General features: G+C 43.2%; 1 protein-coding gene across 1 annotated transcript; it reads right to left on the bottom strand.

Moving 5' to 3' along the window:
- Positions 1-202: 202 nt before the first annotated feature.
- On the bottom strand, positions 203-7423 carry LOC106577694 (claudin-7-A). Its single transcript, XM_014156023.3, has 4 exons — positions 6892-7423; positions 3339-3503; positions 2069-2153; positions 203-1321 (listed from the first exon to the last, which is right to left on the bottom strand). Exons 1-4 carry the CDS (start codon positions 7112-7114, stop codon positions 1147-1149), a joined length of 648 nt encoding a protein of 215 aa, XP_014011498.1. The 5' UTR covers positions 7115-7423; the 3' UTR covers positions 203-1146.
- Positions 7424-17838: the final 10415 nt, after the last annotated feature.

Raw genomic sequence — 17838 nt, forward strand, 5'->3', positions numbered from 1 at the left:
GCCTCGACACAATCCTGTCTCGGAGCTCTACGGACAATTCCTTCGACGTCATGGCTTGGTTTTTGCGCTGACATGCACTGTCAACTGTGGGACCTTTATATAGACAGGTGTGTGACTTTCCAAATCATGTCCAATCAATTGAATTTACCCCAGGTGGACTCCAATCAAGTTGTAGAAACATCTCAAGGATGATCAATGGAAACAGGATGCACCTGAGCTCAATTTCGAGTCTCATAGCAGTGTCTGAATAGTTATGTAAATAAGGTAATTCTGTTTTTTATTTTAATACATTTGCAAAAACTTCGAAACCTGTTTTTGCTTTGCCATTATGGGACATTGCGTGTAGATTGATGAGGAAAAAATGTATTTTACACATTTTAGATAAAGGCTGTAACGTGACAACATGTGGATAAAGGGAAGAGGTCTGAATACTTTCCGAATGCACTGTATATTATGTATTACAATAATAAAAATAAACACTTCTTGTAATAATGTACCTGTTGAGAATGACTGTTCTGAGAGATTTTATAATGGGACAGAGTACATTGCAGTCCTGTATGAAAAGCCCCCTTCCTTTTGGAGTGCAATAGTGAATTGTCCGGTGATTCACCATAGCGTATACAATCACTCACAACTAGTGTGAAGTTCCACTTGGCTTGAACATTGAACAGAATTGGAGACGGTCATGTCTACAGAAAACTCCATTGTAAAAATATTGGTCGTGTGCTTGTCCCGTTTCCTATTTTACATACATAGCTGTCCCATGAGTATGCCAAGAGTAGGACCTTAGCACCACAACAAGTTTAATTGACTACCTTCAATTACAATGGAAATGTTAATTTAAGTAGACAGTGTTTCCTACAGGGAGGTGAGTGTTTGCCATGATGCTGCATCTTGGCTGTAATAAGAGAAGTGTGTGTGTGTTTGTGTAATACGAGAACATGCACCCTAAGACATAATATAAGGTGGGATCTAATAACCAATTATAGTGTATTTGTGAGGCCCACTAATAAACAATTGTGGAATTTTGGGAGCTGGTGAGAGACATCACAACGGTCCTGTTGGGGTGGGGTGGGGTGGGGGCATATCTGTAAACCTCACAACAATTTCTGTGAATCTCATTATAATCTGGCAGCATGATTTAGCTCACACGTACTCCTTGGTGCTGCTGGATGGTGAGCGAGCACTCACGCCACTCATGACAGGGTATTTGGGCACCGGCTTTTTACTCCTGGGGCAGGAAGATGCCAGCATGGCTCCCCCCAGCAGGTCCAGGAAAGAACCCCCCCAGGCGATGAAGATGGCTGCCCCAAACTCAAACCTGTTATTGGGGAGATGGAGAGAAGAGTGAGACGTTGTTCTAGAACAGTGTTCTTACATTATTCTCCTGGAAAGCCATGTGGTGTGCACATTTTTTCTCCAGCCTTGCATTATTTTAAGTCAATAATCAAAGACTTAAGACGGCGCCAAGCCAACTTTGCTTGATATGTATTACTGCACATAGAAATGGTAGTTATAGATCTGTAATTTGCATTGAAAGCAAGTCTAAGAAGTGGTAGATATCTTCTATGTGCGCTATTTCTATGCTTCTCGTTCTTTTTTTTCTCGTTTCGTTTTTGTGTAATTTACTTTTGTTTTTGTACACCAGATTCAAACATCTGAAAATACAATATTTTTGGTTATTGAAAATATATTTCATAGTGGTTCAGATCGTACAATGATTCTCTAACCCAGGGTTAGGAAACCCTTTGTCCCAACTAGGCACCCCACCTGCCCAACTGAGTTAATTTATCAGTTCAGTGATTGCCTAAATTCAACACACCTGGTCTTCCAGGTCAGTTAAATAAAAAACATGAAGTGGATGCGGCATTCTACGAGGACCATGGCTACCTACTCCTGCACTACACTAGGGGTTGTTTGTTTTGTCACAAACTGAAATTTGGTGAACTATTAGAATTTTAGAAACCAGGAAATGGTAGCACGATTTCTGCATATTGGACCATTTTAAAAATAAGACCACTCAATAGAAGGGAAAAGGCCAATACATTCATTTTGTAGGGATACTTACTTGGTGTTGACAGGAGTATATGGGTTATAGAAGGCCCGGATGAGATTGTGAGCGAACCATGAGCAGGACACTAATGCACACAGAGCTGAAGGAGAAGATCAAACAGATACAGACAGATCAGTACATCGAGACATCATAAAGAGGTATTTGAGAGAGGGGAGCCAAACACTCAAGAAGTCAATGGGAGGCTAGCTATTGAGTTCCAGTCATTAGCTGTTTACTGCCATTGACCTATAAGAGTCTTCAAATGAGCTAAGATCTAGTCCCCCCTGTCCATTAATTATAATCTAAAATAAAGAACTGATCCTAGATCAGCACTTCTATTCTGAGACCCTTTGTGAATAACAGGCCCTAACCATTAGATTTTACTGCCATTGCCTGATGAGAGTTAATAATTACCTCTTATATAACAGTAACAACCAGCGTCCCAAATGGCACACTATTCCCTATATAGTGCACTACTTTTGACCAGATCCCTGTAGGCTCTAGTAAAAAGTAATGCACTAAATAGGGAATAGTGTCAGAGTAATAGCCACAGAGTCAGTAAAAACGCCCCATTCTCTCGTGACTTTTATTGTGCAACGTTTCGACCTGAAGGTCTTCGTCAGGCTTAGATGAGTGGGAGAGCAGCTGGTGGCCAGATAGAGGGTCAAACCTCCTACATACAGTAGTCTCTAAGATCTCAAACGCTGGACCAGAATAACCAAGTGACCTCTAACACAGATCTTTTCATGTAATGTTAAATGGCCTTCTCTGTAAATCAGTTGGTAGAGCATGGTGTTTGCAACGCCAGGGTTGTTGGGTTCGATTCCCACGGGGGGCCAGCACAGAAGAAAAAAAATGTATGAAATGTATGCATTCACTACTGTAAATCGCTCTGGATTAGAGCGTCTGCTAAATGACTAAAATGTAAATGTAAGAAGTGCCTACACATAAAGAAAATACAGTATATGTCTGTGATGATTCTCTCGATCTCTCTATATAGCCCCTGTTAGGAACCAGAATGACCAAGTGACATAATAAGCACAGATCTCAGACCAGCTTAGAAAGAATGTAAAAAAAAAAGTAGGGCCCTGAGATTTTCATGACCAAGTCATTTGACCATGTAAGGAAAACTCTGGACCATAAGAAAAGATAATGTTTGTGGTGATTATTCTGATCGCTCTCTATAGCCCCTTTAACATAGCCTCTCTCTCTCTCTCTCTCTCTCTCTCTCTCTCTCTCTCTCTCTCTCTCTCTCTCTCTCTCTCTCTCTCTCTCTCTCTCACACCTCCAACCAGTAGGATGATGCCTCCAGTCATGGCGGTGCGAGACTTCCGCACTTTGTTGTTTCCTCCGCAGGTGGTACACTTCATGCCCATGGTGGCCACGCCCAGCCCAGCGATGGATACGATGATGCCAACAATCATCAGGGCACGGGTGGCCTGGAGAGCGCCTGAGGAACACACGCACACACATACACACACCAGGGAGAGGAGAGAGAGCAGGAAAGGGAGAGGAGGGAAAGGAGTAGCAAGATAGTGAGAGATAGAGGGAGAGAGAGGTGTGGCAGTTATAGATAGCTTTAATTTATAGACTTGTGGGATGTATTGCAGAATGTAAAATTAAAATAAAAGATCAGCAAGTCTCTCTACCTCCCCCTCTCTCTCCCTCTCCCTCTCTCTCTCTCTCTCTCTCTTCCAAATCAAATTGTATTTGTCACATGCGCCGAATACAGCAGGTGTAGACCTTACTGTGAAATGCTTACTTACAAGCCCTTAACCAACAATGTTTGTACCATGTTTGTGCTGCTACCATGTTGTGTTACTACCATGCTGTGTTGTCATGTGTTGCTGCCTTGCTATTATGTTGTCTTAGGTCTCTCTTTATGTGCTGTTGTGTTGTCTCTCTTGTCGTGATGTGTGTTTTGATCCCAGCCCACTTCCTCGCAGGAGGCCTTTTGCCTTTTGCTAGGCCGTCATTGTAAATAAGAATTTGTTCTTAACTGACTTGCCTAGTGAAATAAAGGTTAGATCAAAATGAATAAATAAATAACAATAGTGGGGCTATATACAGGAGGTCCCGGTACAGAGTAAATGTGCGGGGGCACCAGTGTCGAGGTAATTGAGGTAATATGTACATGTAGGTAGAGTTATTAAAGTGACTATGCATAGATAATAACAGAGAGTAGCAACAGCGTAGAAGAGGGCAATGCACCAACACCATCATTAAGTTTTCCGATGACACAAAAGTGGTAGGCCTGATCACCGACAACGATGAGACAGCCTATAGGGAGGAGGTGAGACCTGACCGTGTGGTGCAAGGACAACAACCTCTCCCTCAACGTGATCAAGACAAAGGAGAGGATTGTGGACTACAGGAAAAGGAGGACCGAGCACGCCACCATTCTCATTGATGGGGCTGTAGTGGAGAAGGTTGAAAGCTTGGCGTCCACATCACCAACAAACTAACATGGTCCAAGCACACCAAGACAGTCGTGAAGTGGGCACGACAAAACCTTTTCCCCCTCAGGAGACTGAAAAGATTTAGCATGGGTCCTCAGATCCTCAAAAGGTTTTACAGCTGCACCATCGAGAGCATCCTGACGGGTTGCATCACTTCCTTGTATGGCAACTGCTTGGCCTTCGACCGCAAGGCACTACAGAGGGTAGTGCGTACAGCACAGTACATCACCGGGGCCAAGCTTTCTGCCATCCAGGACCTCTGAACCAGGCGGTGGCAGAGGAAGGCCCTAAATTTGTCAAAGACTCCAGCCACCCAAGTCATAGATCGTTCTCTCTGCTACCGCTCGGCAAGCAAGCAGTACCGCAGCACCAAGTCTAGGTCCAAGGGGCTTCTACACAGCTTCTACCCCCAAGCCATAAGGCTCCTGAACAGCTAATCAAATGGCTACCCAGACTATTTGCACCCCTCCACGCTGCTGCTTCTCTCTGTTATCATCTATGCATAGCCACTTTAATAACCCTACCTGCATGTACATAATTACCTCAACTACCTCGACAATGTGTCCCCGCACATTGACACATTGACTCTGAACCGGTACCCCCTGTATATAACCCCGCTATTGTTATTTACTGCTGCTCTTTAATTATTTGTTTTTCTTCTCTCTTATTATTATTATTATTATTATTATAATTTTGGGGGTGGGTATTTTCTTAAAACTGCATTATTGGTTAAGGGCATTAAGTAAGCATTTCACTGTAAGATCTACACCTGTTGTATTTGGCAGCATGTGACAAATACAATTTGATTTTAATTTGATTAAAGGTCTTACATCGGCTGTGGAGAGCATGATCACACAGTCTGCTGTTGTTTAGGGGAGGGTGGATTGAAAGCTACTGTCAGGACCCCCTAATCTGTCACCCCATCTCATAAAACTGACAGAGAGGGAGAAGCAGAGGCGTTCCCAAACCAGTCTGTGCCAGTCCAGGCCATTCCTGAGCTCACAAAAAAACTCCAGCCCTGAGAAAGGGAGGGAGGGATGGATGGAGGGATGGAGGAGGAGAGAGGAAGAAAGGAAGAAAAATTCCTCTTCTGCTATATTCTTAACACAATGAGGGCATGCCAGGCATGCAAATTGGGGATACCATGGAATATCACTCTAACCCCCCTGTACCCCACGGTACCTCCCCTGACCCCCCTGTACCCCACGTTACCACCCTGACCCCCCTGTACCCCATGTTACCACCCTGACCCCCCTGTACCCCACGGTACCACCCTGACCCCCCCTGTACCCCACGGTGCCACCCTGACTCCCCCCCTGTACCATTCCTAGAACCCCCAAACCTGCTCACTGTCAGCACTTCCAACCAGTAAAAACTGGAACTCTTAAGTGTTCTAAATCTGAACAGGCATCTCTGTTCAATGAAATCCCTCTCACTAACCAGTATGACATGAGAAACCAAGAAGAGTAGACGGGGAGTTGTATCAAATTACACCCAGGTTCTCTTCATCATGGTGCCCTAAGGGTCTGGGACAAACCGAGGTGGGAGGAAGAGGGAGGGGAAGGGCGTCAAATTCCTGCACAGGTTACTGTGTTGCTGTTGCAATGGCTACTCTTTCGGATGTTTACCGTTACTTAGTTAGAACCAGGACGTCTCTGGCATCTGGAGCCCCAGTCAGCACCCTCCCTGTGCCACCTTTCTATGCCAGGGTATAGTGGGTGATGAATAGGCAGGGGGCATGCCAGTCGGGGCCTTACCACCTTGGGGGTGGACCGGCGCAGCCGTTTGAGAATATACAGCAGAGAGGGGAAAATGGGTTGGGAGGTGGGGAGAGGTTGCAGGGAACATTAACAGGAATGACAACTCCAGGTGTACAAGGGGTTCTGATAAGAGTAAACGTCAGATACGTTTCTAATTGATTTTTCAAGAGTAATATCCAGAGTGATTGAAGTGTCAGTGAGTGTGGCACCTGGAAAGGAGTTAACAGTATCCCACTGTATAATAATACAAAAGGTGCTACTAAATGATAACCATGAGAGGGGCAATTAAACGACTAACAGTCCCGAGGCGACGCCTTTATCAGTGACACCAATGTGCTCCATTGAACAAGAACTGCTCCATAGGAAAATGGGTGGGGACCTCAACTGACCGTCTCAGGTGTCTGCTCACCTGTATATCCCGTCAATCAATTCCATTTACTGGTACAACATGAGACTCTCCCGAAACAAGTCACCATACCCATGACATTCCTCCTTTGATAATAAGATAGCCTATAGCCTATATGCATGCGTAATTCACAGTGTGTGAGGTGCGCACAGGACGCGCATACCGTCATAGAAATATAACGGTCAAATAAATATTTAGCTTCTTTATACTCACCGTCTAGCTGCAGTATCGAGTCGTAGATTTTACATTGGAGCTGCCCTGTGCTCTGAAAAGCGCATGACATCCATAGTCCTTGGTACATGGCAACCGCCGTTATGATGTTGTCTCCTATGTACGCAGACATCTTCCACTGTGGAAGAATGGTCCCCACGATAAGTGCAATGACACCAACGAGTGACAGGGCGAATCCTAAAAGTTGAATTCCCGAGTTTGCCATCTTTAAAAAGAAAATTATTTTGGCGATTCTTTTTTAAATGACTAAATAAATAAGTTTCTGTTGGCGAAAAAACTATGAATCCTTTTGTGCGTGTCCACAGGCACACAACGGTTCTCTTAATGCAGTCTATATTTGCAAGGTAGATCTACCTATCTTCATTAAAAGCGTCAGAATAGCGTCAGTAAACACAATCTTGTTGTCGTTCTTGATCTCCTTTCCACCTGTTATAGCTCGAGCCGCACCTTGAATACTGTAGTGCTGAGCTTGCGGGAAGGGGGATTTAAATTTTGCATGAGGGCCCGCGAGGGGGTGTGTGTGTCCAGTCATCGTGCCCGGTGATGCGTGAGAGGTCTCTTCTCTCATCCCCTCCTCCCAGGGCCCTTACCGTTATGTCACGCCCATTGGCCATGGTACTTCTTCATTCCAGGGAAGCTACAGTTGTTTCTCGGGCAAGTCGGTACTGTAAAACAACGGTACAGTTCCTACCGGGCTGACGGTAACTATTTGTTCAGTTTCAGAATGCCAGCGTTGTTTAGCTGACAGGTGTTCCCAGGCCTTATCCGTTGAAAAAAATCACCCCCACATTTTTGAAAAGATTAAACTGTTTGTACATTTGCTCCTTGAACTGTCTAGAGACACATCAGGTTAATATTTTACCTTCAAGAACTGACCAAATGACAATAATGAACTTTTTCTTAGAACTTGTTTTCCAGTGAGGGATGCCTTTCCTTCAGAGGAGACCCTTCATTACATTTTTAGCCCCATATTTTTGGGGGGCTTTCCTGTTTTTGCATGTTATTTTGGCATTTATATGTGTCACATATCAGTTTACAAACAATGTAATACATATATAGATATATATATCATTGAGTTAATAAAGCAGCATACAAACATGGTCTCTTTTTTGTTTTCTTGAGTAAGGCAGCTCCAAAATGCAGGTGTTTCAGCCTAGCTCAGTGCTTTCTGTGGTGGTGGGGCAAGCCAGCAGAAAATACGGAGCATTATGCCCTGATTGGCTCAGTGTTCTGTCACTCATGGGGACACTACATCACCACCAAGGGTAGAACTAGAAATTTGTAGCCCCTTAGAAGTGCCCATGCAAGAAGGCTCAAGGTCATTGGCCACAGATAAATTACATATCTACAGTAGCTTTGATTGGACTGATCATGTCAACATCATACTTTCAAAATCTTAGCTTGCAGTCATCATCATAAATCAAGTTGACAATCTACTGGCAAATCCTTTTTAATCCTTGTCATATAAAGAGAAACATTTAAGAAATTATAGATAAAATGTATCGGTGCACATCGGCCATTGGATATAAACATTACACAACAAGTTGGAAATCGCAAATTCAACAATGAGTGGTTTGGAAGGAATCAGTGACTAACTGCAAGCATTGCAAAGCAATCATTCGACTGCTATTCAGTGGAGTGGCTGTGTGGTCTCAAGTCTAAGATTAATGGTCTCTTTTCTTAGTTTAAAATGATAAACATTTAACATTGGCCATGCTGTCAATGAAGCATGATTTATACCATGCTCAAAACAACTGTTAACCCAGAACTGAAAAATATGACTAGTGAGTTCAAGACAACTGGGAACTCAGGAAAAATGAGCTACGACTGGGAAAATACATTTTGAACTTTTATCCAACTCGGAATTGTAAATTCGGAACTCGAGCCTAGAGCTACGACCTGAAGATCACTGACGTCATCATGATTCAACCTTTTTTGGGGGGAGTTCCCAGTTGTCTTGAAAGCACCATAAATCCAGAGAATGCCAGACTTTGATGACAAAGTTTGATGACAAAATTTCCCCACGAAGCATCGACGGGCCACCTTCCTGTTCAAGTGAGCACAGCACAACAAGGTGAGTCCAAAAATATTTTCTTTACTGCTGAATAAGTTATTAGTAGCCCATGTACCGCACCCTAATAATTTGGTATATTTCCACCTCTTAAAACCTCTTAAGGATCGGACACTTTTTTTTCAATTTCCGCCTAAAATGAAATACCCAAATTGAACTGTAGCTCAGGACCTGAATGCATATTGTTGATACCATTTGAAAGGAAACACTTTGAAGTTTGTGAAAATTTTTAATTAATGTAGGAGAATATAACACATTCGATCTGGTAAAAGATAATACAAGCAAAAAAACATGTGTTTTCTCTTTTTGAAATGCAAGAGAAAGGCCAGACAGTGATGTAGGATTCTAGGTGTAATTTAGATGTTGTCCACAAGATGGCAGCAGTTTGTGTGCAAAGTGTCAGACTGATCCAGTGAAGAATTACATCATTACACAATATTTTGTATCAAGTCTTCCAGGAGTTTGCCCAAATGTGCTGAATTGGTCAATTTATACATTTTCAAGTGCATAACTATAGAGAACATACAAAAATGCTATGGCAATAAAAAAATAAAGTCTACACACTCCCAGGAATGTCATACATACACGTTGGATCATTAGCTTCCCTACAGAAAAGACACTAACCTTCACTCATCTAGATGGCCAGGCACGGTGGGTGTGGAGCCAGAGACAGCAGTGGGGTCAAACTTTAGAACCCAGTTCGTACATTTGGATATAAAAACAGATTTTATCAAACAAAACTCCGCTACATTTTTATCTCTGGGACCCTCAGGATGACAAATCAGAGCAAGATTACTGAATGTAAGTATATTATTTATTTACCTTCCGAAGTGAATGTATCAAACCAGTTGCCATGATAAAAGTGTTTTAATGTTGTGCACTATCCTCAACAATAGCATGGTCTTTTTTCGCTGTAATAGCTACTGTAGATTGGACACCGCAGTTAGATTATCAGTCATTTATGCTTTTTGACAATATAAGACATGTCTATGTCCCAGAAAGTTGGCTGTTGTTTACAACGTCATTCTAGTCACATTATCGCATATTGAGCAACAACTGTCCAGGTTTAAGGACACCGATCCCATAGAGGTTAATTTCGCCTACTCTTCTGACTTGGTGGTGCACATGTAGCCTATACCCTGATTTTGAGAAATGTAATCATCAAATGTTGTAAGAGCTTTCGTTGTCTGATTATATGCCCCCTTTATTTATCGAACGGTTCTGATTTGGTGTACAGGGAGAACACTGTAAGAACGGCTCATGTTCTGAATTCTGTACATTTCGAAAGTGCTGAACAAATAGTTATATTGACTATGTCCGTCCTAGCTCGCTCATTAATGTCTTAATCAAAATTACGGATTGCCTCTTATCCGCTTGTTGTCCCCTTATGCCATAGTTTGTACATCTTAATTGTCAGTAGGAACCACATTTGTTTCAGCAAGTCAGCCACATCAGCTATGTTTTTTTAAAAGGCAGTAAAAGAGGCTGAATGAACTGTTTCGCTGCCAGACAAGGCTCCGCTGATAGCCAGGTGTAACAGTGGTAAGGTGTTGGGACTGCTGTTGGGACTCTGCTGTTGGGACAGCTTTATGTAGGCCCTAAGAGTTTGTGGGCACTGTTTGTCAACATTATAGCACAATTAATGTGTTGTGTAGTGGCTTTGCTGGCATGCATCCCCCCCACCAAGATTTACATGCTAAAATCACCACAGCTCTCCTATGTTTTACATTTCTGTATTTTTATACAGAGAGACAACTTGATAAGTCTTGTTAATAACATTATAAAGGCTAATGCATGCTTATAACATTATACCTGGATGCTTTAAGTGTTTTAAGTGATACCGAAATATTCAACAGTCAGATTGCGTTGTGCAAGTCCACAGTTCAGCAAGTCAGTAGGTTAAACTTATTTGTGAAGTTATGTAATTAAAAACAGGATATACCTCAATAGAATATCTCATTAACAATCTAGAATAAAATCCTTGGGGGAATAATATTATTTGTACTCACTAAGACCTAGAGTTCTGTGTGTGTGTGTGTGTGTGTGTGTGCGTTCACATGTGTGTTGGAGCCTAACTGCTGCAGTGCCACTGACCTACTTCTGTACAGTAAGGTAGGCTACAGATCAGCCGTGGGCCATAACTCACTCTCCCTTTCTCTTCTCACAGTAGACTGTTAGCCTCGTAAATACCTGACTGGCGTGGTAGAGAACCATTTATGTAAGCTCGACTGTACACCAACCATCTCAATCCCTCACACTAGCAATCACAGCATACTGACACCAACTGCCACTGATGTACATTGTCCTTACTCCGCTTTAAAGCTGAAATCTGTAGTTCAAAAAATAACGAAGCGACACTCCGCTGTTGTTTTGGTAAACAGATGAGGGATGGGGCTGGACAAATGAAACCACTCTCAAATTCATAGACAGTGCTCTCTTACCCTACTTGTCCACGTATAATGATCCACCTACAGTACTTAATCCGTCACGCTGGCTGGGTCAATTAATCATCCAATGAGCACTTCAGCTCACTTCCTGGTTGTGATTGGCACTCATTGCCTTCTGATTTCTACCCATTGTCCCGAGAGCAACATGACTGGCGCCACAGTGTGTGTTACTTCACATAGCTAGGAAATCACGATCCATAGCCAGACCCCGGGAGGAAGCTATAATCATAGACACTCTGGGAGGAAACGATCTCTGCAGTGCCAGAATACTGGGATTTTTGCAAGCCACCAGTGGATTAAAGGTATATAATACATAGAGTTTGATGGTGTTTTCTTGGAGTTCAATCAAATGGTTGTTTTTCACAGAACACAGTAGACAGTAGGATGTCCCAAAGGCAGGGGCGATCCTGCCCCAATCCTCCATCCCTTCAATCTCCTCCCTCCCTCCCCTCCTCCACCAGCAGCCTCCATCTCCCTCCCATTCAGCCAATAGCCCCTTTTATAACTGGTTCTAACATGCATCCTTTGTCCTGATAGACAATTAAAAGATGCATTGGGATCTGATTGTGATCAGATCTTCCTGACCACCTCCTGCGGTAGTCAGGCACACAGTGTGTCTGGATTACTTACAAATGTAGACGGATATGGACAGTGAAACCATTTAAATCGTCATTAACCTGTAAAATCAAATAATTTGCATACAGGGAGGGAGCAGGAAATCTGGTCATAATGCGGACACAGTGGACAGACATGAGACACATTTTAATACCATGTGTAGACATATTTCTGAAAATGTGGGCACAATCAGAATGTGGACAAGATCAGGTCAAAGGACGCATATTAGTGTCAGGTATAAACTAGGCTAGTGTTCAGCCACTTCCTAGCTAAGCCCAGGGCCTCGATGCTGGGCTCAGGGGGTCAACAAAGGGCCCATTGTTGCTGGGAAGAAGGTCCTTGTAATTTAAGGAATGTCCTCTAGTCGTATAGCTTGACTTGGAGGAAGAGATAGTAAGTAACTTCTCTTCATGGAACACCAATAGCTCTCTCAGCACTGATCACTATAGTGCTGTTGCTCCTAGTTACAGTATGTGATTTATCTACCGTCCTATTGGCCCATATTGGAACTAGGGGCCAGAGTCCCCTGAGTCACCAGGACACACAAAATCAACGGTTCTCTCCCTCTCTCCTTCCCGTTCTCTTTTACCACCTTTTCCCCCCTGGTAAACACATATTTGTCTTGTAATTTTTTTTGCCGTTGCACAATGCTCGATGGGAGAGCAAAACCAGCTAAATCAGCCCTTAAGAAGGGCAAGGCTTACACCTCTTTGCTTTTCTCCTGCAGGCCCCCAACCCTCCTCGGGTGTTGGAGAGACTGAAAAGCAGTGATTAAAGTCCTGTACGCTCCCTTGGAAGCTACTGAACCATTAACAATAAAACATGCTGGGTCCTAAAGCTTTCCCTGAAAAGCCAACAGTCCACAATGGGCTAATGTCCTCCTCCTCCTTTCTTCTGTCCTCATCCACTCTCCCTCATTTCTCTCTACATTGCTCTCCCTCGCTTTGTCTAATTTCCTGAGACAGCAGGATAGTCCTAGGGACATTGTCTTGTTCATTTTTCTCATGATGTAATGAGAGAGGTAATGTTATTTCACTTTAGTACTGTATGTGTGTACTCAACTCTATGACCCATTGACCATATCATCTGTACGGGAGAGAGAACATGTTTTGATGACTGTCTACACAGAAAAGTACAGTATGTTCAAATGTCATAATGCTCTTATACCTCAATTGGTTTATTGTTATTTTACCTTCATTTTACCAGGTTGTCACATTGAGATTAAAATACCTCTCTTTCAAAGGAGACCTGGCAATGAGAAGACAGGACCTCCAATTAATGTACAGTAAATATATTTGGACAGTAGAGTAAACTGAACGTGAGGCCAGTTATAGGCCACCGGTATGTGAGTTCTCATAGGAACAACTCTTGAGACCAAAGAATGGTGTATCGATACGTCAACAGCCTGTTTACAACTCCATTCATTCACCTGCTGCTGCTCCCAGGGTTACAAAGCACATAGTGTAGTCCAGGGGTTGCTAGGTAGCCGTGCACTTGAAAGTAATCAAGGGGTGGGGTTAGAGATGAGGAGAGAAGGGGGAGCATGCAAAGACAAGGTTAGGTAACAGTTTGAGTATGTTGTTTAGTACCAGTTTACTTTCAACATGGGCAACTTTTTTGAAATTATTAATAGTAGGTGTCACATGAAAATAAAAATGACAAAATCCTATAAAAATAGTTGAAGAGTGAACTACAGCTATAAGTATTTCCTAAATAATACATTAACTTACAGTATCTTTACGGCAAGCATCTTTAACCACAATCATTGTGGAAACAAAACAAAAATATTGTTTATTCAGATTCTCCACAGGATAAAAGGAATAAAGAACAACTCTGTGATGTCTTATGAATGTACTCAGGTCTTTTGAAATAGCTGAAAAGCAAAGTGAAAGTGACAGTAATGCCATCACATACTCCCATACTTCTGATTGTGGTGGAGCTGATGACAGTGGAAGGGAAGTACACACTGCAGTCTGCTGCCCCCCTCTGTCAAAATGACAAACTGCAGGTGGTGAGAGGTTCAGCACCATTCTTTCACCCTCCCAAAATATCCTTTAATTTTACATTTCTACCTCTATAAATCACTCTAGGGATGCATCCTATATAATGCATGTTTGACCAGAGCACTATGGGCTCTATAGTGACAAGGGTGCCATTACAGACACAGCCTATGTGTTAGAATGGGCCATTAGTATAGCTTGGTAGAAGAGGATGTAGAGTTTAATCATGGGAAGATAATAACAGATGTTCACAAGGAAATTAATGAGGCCAACAATGGAGTCAATCTGCCAATACAAGCATGGTTAGTTTACATCCAGACTAGAGAAACTACTATAGCCTAGTCCCAGATTTGTTTGTGCTCTTGCCAACTCCCAAACATGGCACAACACTTCCATAAAGAGCTAGCAAGAGAGCAGGAACTGGCACCCAAGCTAACCCCTCTAATCAAATCAAATCACATTTTATTGGTCACATACACATATTTAGCGGATATTATTGCGGGTATAGAGAAATGCTTGTGTTCCTAGCTCCAACAGGACAGTAATATCTAACAGTGCAGTAGTATCTAAAAACGATTCACAACAATACACACAAATCTAAAAGTAAAATAATGGAATTAAGAAAAATATAAATATTCGATTGAGCAATGTCAGAGTGGCATTGACTTAAATACAGTAGAATAGAATACAGTATATACTGTACATATGAGATGAGTAAAGCAGTATGTACATTTTTTTTAAACATTATTGAAGTGACTAGTGTTCCATTCATAAAGTGACTAGTGTTCCATTATTAAAGTGACTAGTGTTCCATTATTAAAGTGATCAGTCATTCCAAGTCTATGTATATAGGGCAGTATATAAGGTGCAGGGTTGCGTAACCGGGTGTAAACGGGCTAATGATGGATATTTAACTGTCAGATGGCTTTAAGATAGATGTTTTTCAGTTTATCGGTCCCAGCTTTGATGCACCTGTACTGACCTCACTTTCTGGATGATAGCGGGGTGAACAGGCCGTGGCTCAGATGGTTCTTGATGACCTTTTTGGCCTTCCTGTGACATCGGGTGCTGTAGGTGTCCTGGAGGGCATATAGTTTGCCCCCGGTGATGCGTTGGGCAGACTGCACCACCCTCTGTAGAGCCCTGCGGTTGTGGCTGGTGCAGTTGCCGTACCAGGCGGTGATACAGCCCAACAGGATGCTCTCAATTGTGCATCTGTAAAAGTTTGTGAGAGTTTTAGGAGCCAAGCCAAATTTCTTCAGCGCTGTTGCGCCTTCTTCACCACACTGTGTGTGTGGTTGGACCAATTCAGATCGTCAGTGATGTGCACACCGAGGAACTTGAAGCTTTCCACCTTCTCCACTGCGGTCCCGTCGATATGGATAGGGGCGTGCTCACTCTACTGTTTCCTAAAGTTCACGATCACCTCCTTTGTTTTGTTGACATTGTGTGAGAGGCTATTTTCCTGGCACCACTCTCCTAGGGCCCTCACCTCCTCCCTGTAGGCTATCTCGTCATTGTTGGTAGTCAGGCCTACTACTGTTGTGTTGTCTGCAAACTTGATGATTGAGTTGGAGGCGTGTTTGGCCACGCGGTCATGGGTGAACAGGGAGTACAGGAGGGGGCTGAGTACACACCCTTGTGGGGCCCTTGTGTTGATCAGCGAAGTGGAGGTGTTGTTTCCTACCTTAACCACCTGGGGACGGCCCATCAGGAAGTCCAGGACCAAGTTGCACAGAGCGGGTTTCAGACCCAGGGCCCCGAGCTTAATGATGAGCTTGGAGGGTACTATGGTGTTGAATGCTAAGCTATAGTCAATGAACAGCATTTTTGCATAGGTATTCCTCTTATCCAGATGAGACAGGGCAGTGTGCGGTGCAATGGTGTTTGCATCGGTTGTGGATCTATTGGGGCGGTAAGCAAATTGAAGTGGGTCTAGGGAGTCAGGTAAGGTAGAGGTGATATGATCCTTATAACAAGCCTCTCAAATCACTTCATGATGACAGAAGTGAGTGCTACGGAGTGATAGTCATTTAGTTCAGTTACCTTTGCTTTCTTGGGTACAGGAACAATGCTGGACATCTTGAAGCAGGTATTGACAGCAGACTGGGATAGGGAGAGATTGAATATGTCTGTAAACACTCCAGCCAGCTGGTCTGCGCATGCTCTGAGGACTCGCCCAGGGGTGACGTCTGGACCGGCAGCCTTGCGAGGGTTAACATGCTTAAATGTCTTACTCACGTCGGCCACGGAGAAGGAGAGCCCACAGTCCTTGGTAGTGGGCCGCGTGTTATCCTCAAAGGAGGTGAAGAAGGTGTTTAGCTTGTCTGGAAGCAAGACGTTGGTGTCCGTGACGTGGCTGGTTTTCCCTTTGTAGTCCGTGACTGTCTATAGACCCTGCCACATACATCTTGTGTCTGAGCCGTTGAATTGCGACTCCACTTTGACTCTGCACTGACGTTTTGCCTGTTTGATTGCATTATGGAGGGTATAACTACACTGTTTGTATTCGGCCACATTGTCACGACTTCCGCCGAAGTCGGCTCCTCTCCTTGTTCGGGCGGCGTTCGGCGATCGACGTCACCGGCTTTCTAGCCATCGCCGCTCCATTTCTCATATGTCCATTTGTTTTGTCTTGTTCCATACACACCTGGTTTTCATTCCATAATCACACTGCATGTATTTAGTCCTCTGTTCCCCTCCATGTCTTTGTGTGTAATTGTTTCGTGTTAAGTGGTTATCGTTATGCGCCCGACTGGGTTTTCATGTTTCCATGTTTTTGCACGGTTTGTTTATTTTGTATTATAGTGTCTTGTATTGAACATTTATCGCGGCTTACACTTTTGCCTTGTGGGCTGGAGGTTTTCAAGAAGCTGCGTTCTTCTGTTATTTTCTCTACTGCCATAATAAAGTGTGCGCTTGTTCAATACTCCCTGCTCACTTGCACCTGACTTCTCCACCAGCAGCGCACAGCCCTGACACATATTCCCAGTCACCTTGCCATGGGAAAATGCATTGGTTCGTGCTTTCACTTTCACACGAAAGCTGCCATCTATCCACGATTTCTGGTTTGGGTAGGTTTTAATAGTCACATTGGGTATAGTCAACAGAGAATAATCCTATGACAATGGTTGGTACATTAAATCAGTTATTTAATACTACAAGCAGTGTATTGCCTTTCAAATTCAAACACATTGGAAGACCAGGATACATTACAATTGATAACGTACAGTACCAGTCAAAAGTTTGGACACACCTACTCATTCAAGGGTTTTTCTTTAATTCTTACTATTTTCTACATCGTAGAATAGTAGTGAAGACATCAAAACTATGAAATAACACATGTGGAATCATGTAGTAACCAAAAAATTGTTTAACAAATCAAAACATATTTTATATTCTTCAAAGTAGCCACCCTTTGCCTTAATGACAGCTTTGCACACTCTTGGCATTCTCTCAACCAGCTTCACGAGGAATGCTTTTCCAACAGTCTTGAAGGAGTTCCCACATATGCTGAGCACTCCTTACCTCTGCGGTCCAACTCATGCCAAACCGTCTCAATTGGGTTGAGGTCGGGTGATTGTGGAGGCCAGGTCATCTGATGCAGCACTCCATCACTCTCCTTCTTGGTCAAATAGCCCTTACACAGCCTGGAAGTGTGTTTTGGGTCATTGTCCTGTTGAAAAACAAATGATAGTCCCACTAAGCGGAAACCAGATGGGATGGCGTATCGCTGCAGAATGCTGTGGTAGCCATGCTGGTTAAGTCTGCCTTGAATTCTAAATAAATCATAGAC

The sequence above is a fragment of the Salmo salar genome, chromosome 18, assembly GCF_965601325.2.
Source record: "Salmo salar chromosome 18, fSalSal1, whole genome shotgun sequence".
Taxonomy (NCBI): Eukaryota; Metazoa; Chordata; class Actinopteri; order Salmoniformes; family Salmonidae; genus Salmo; species Salmo salar.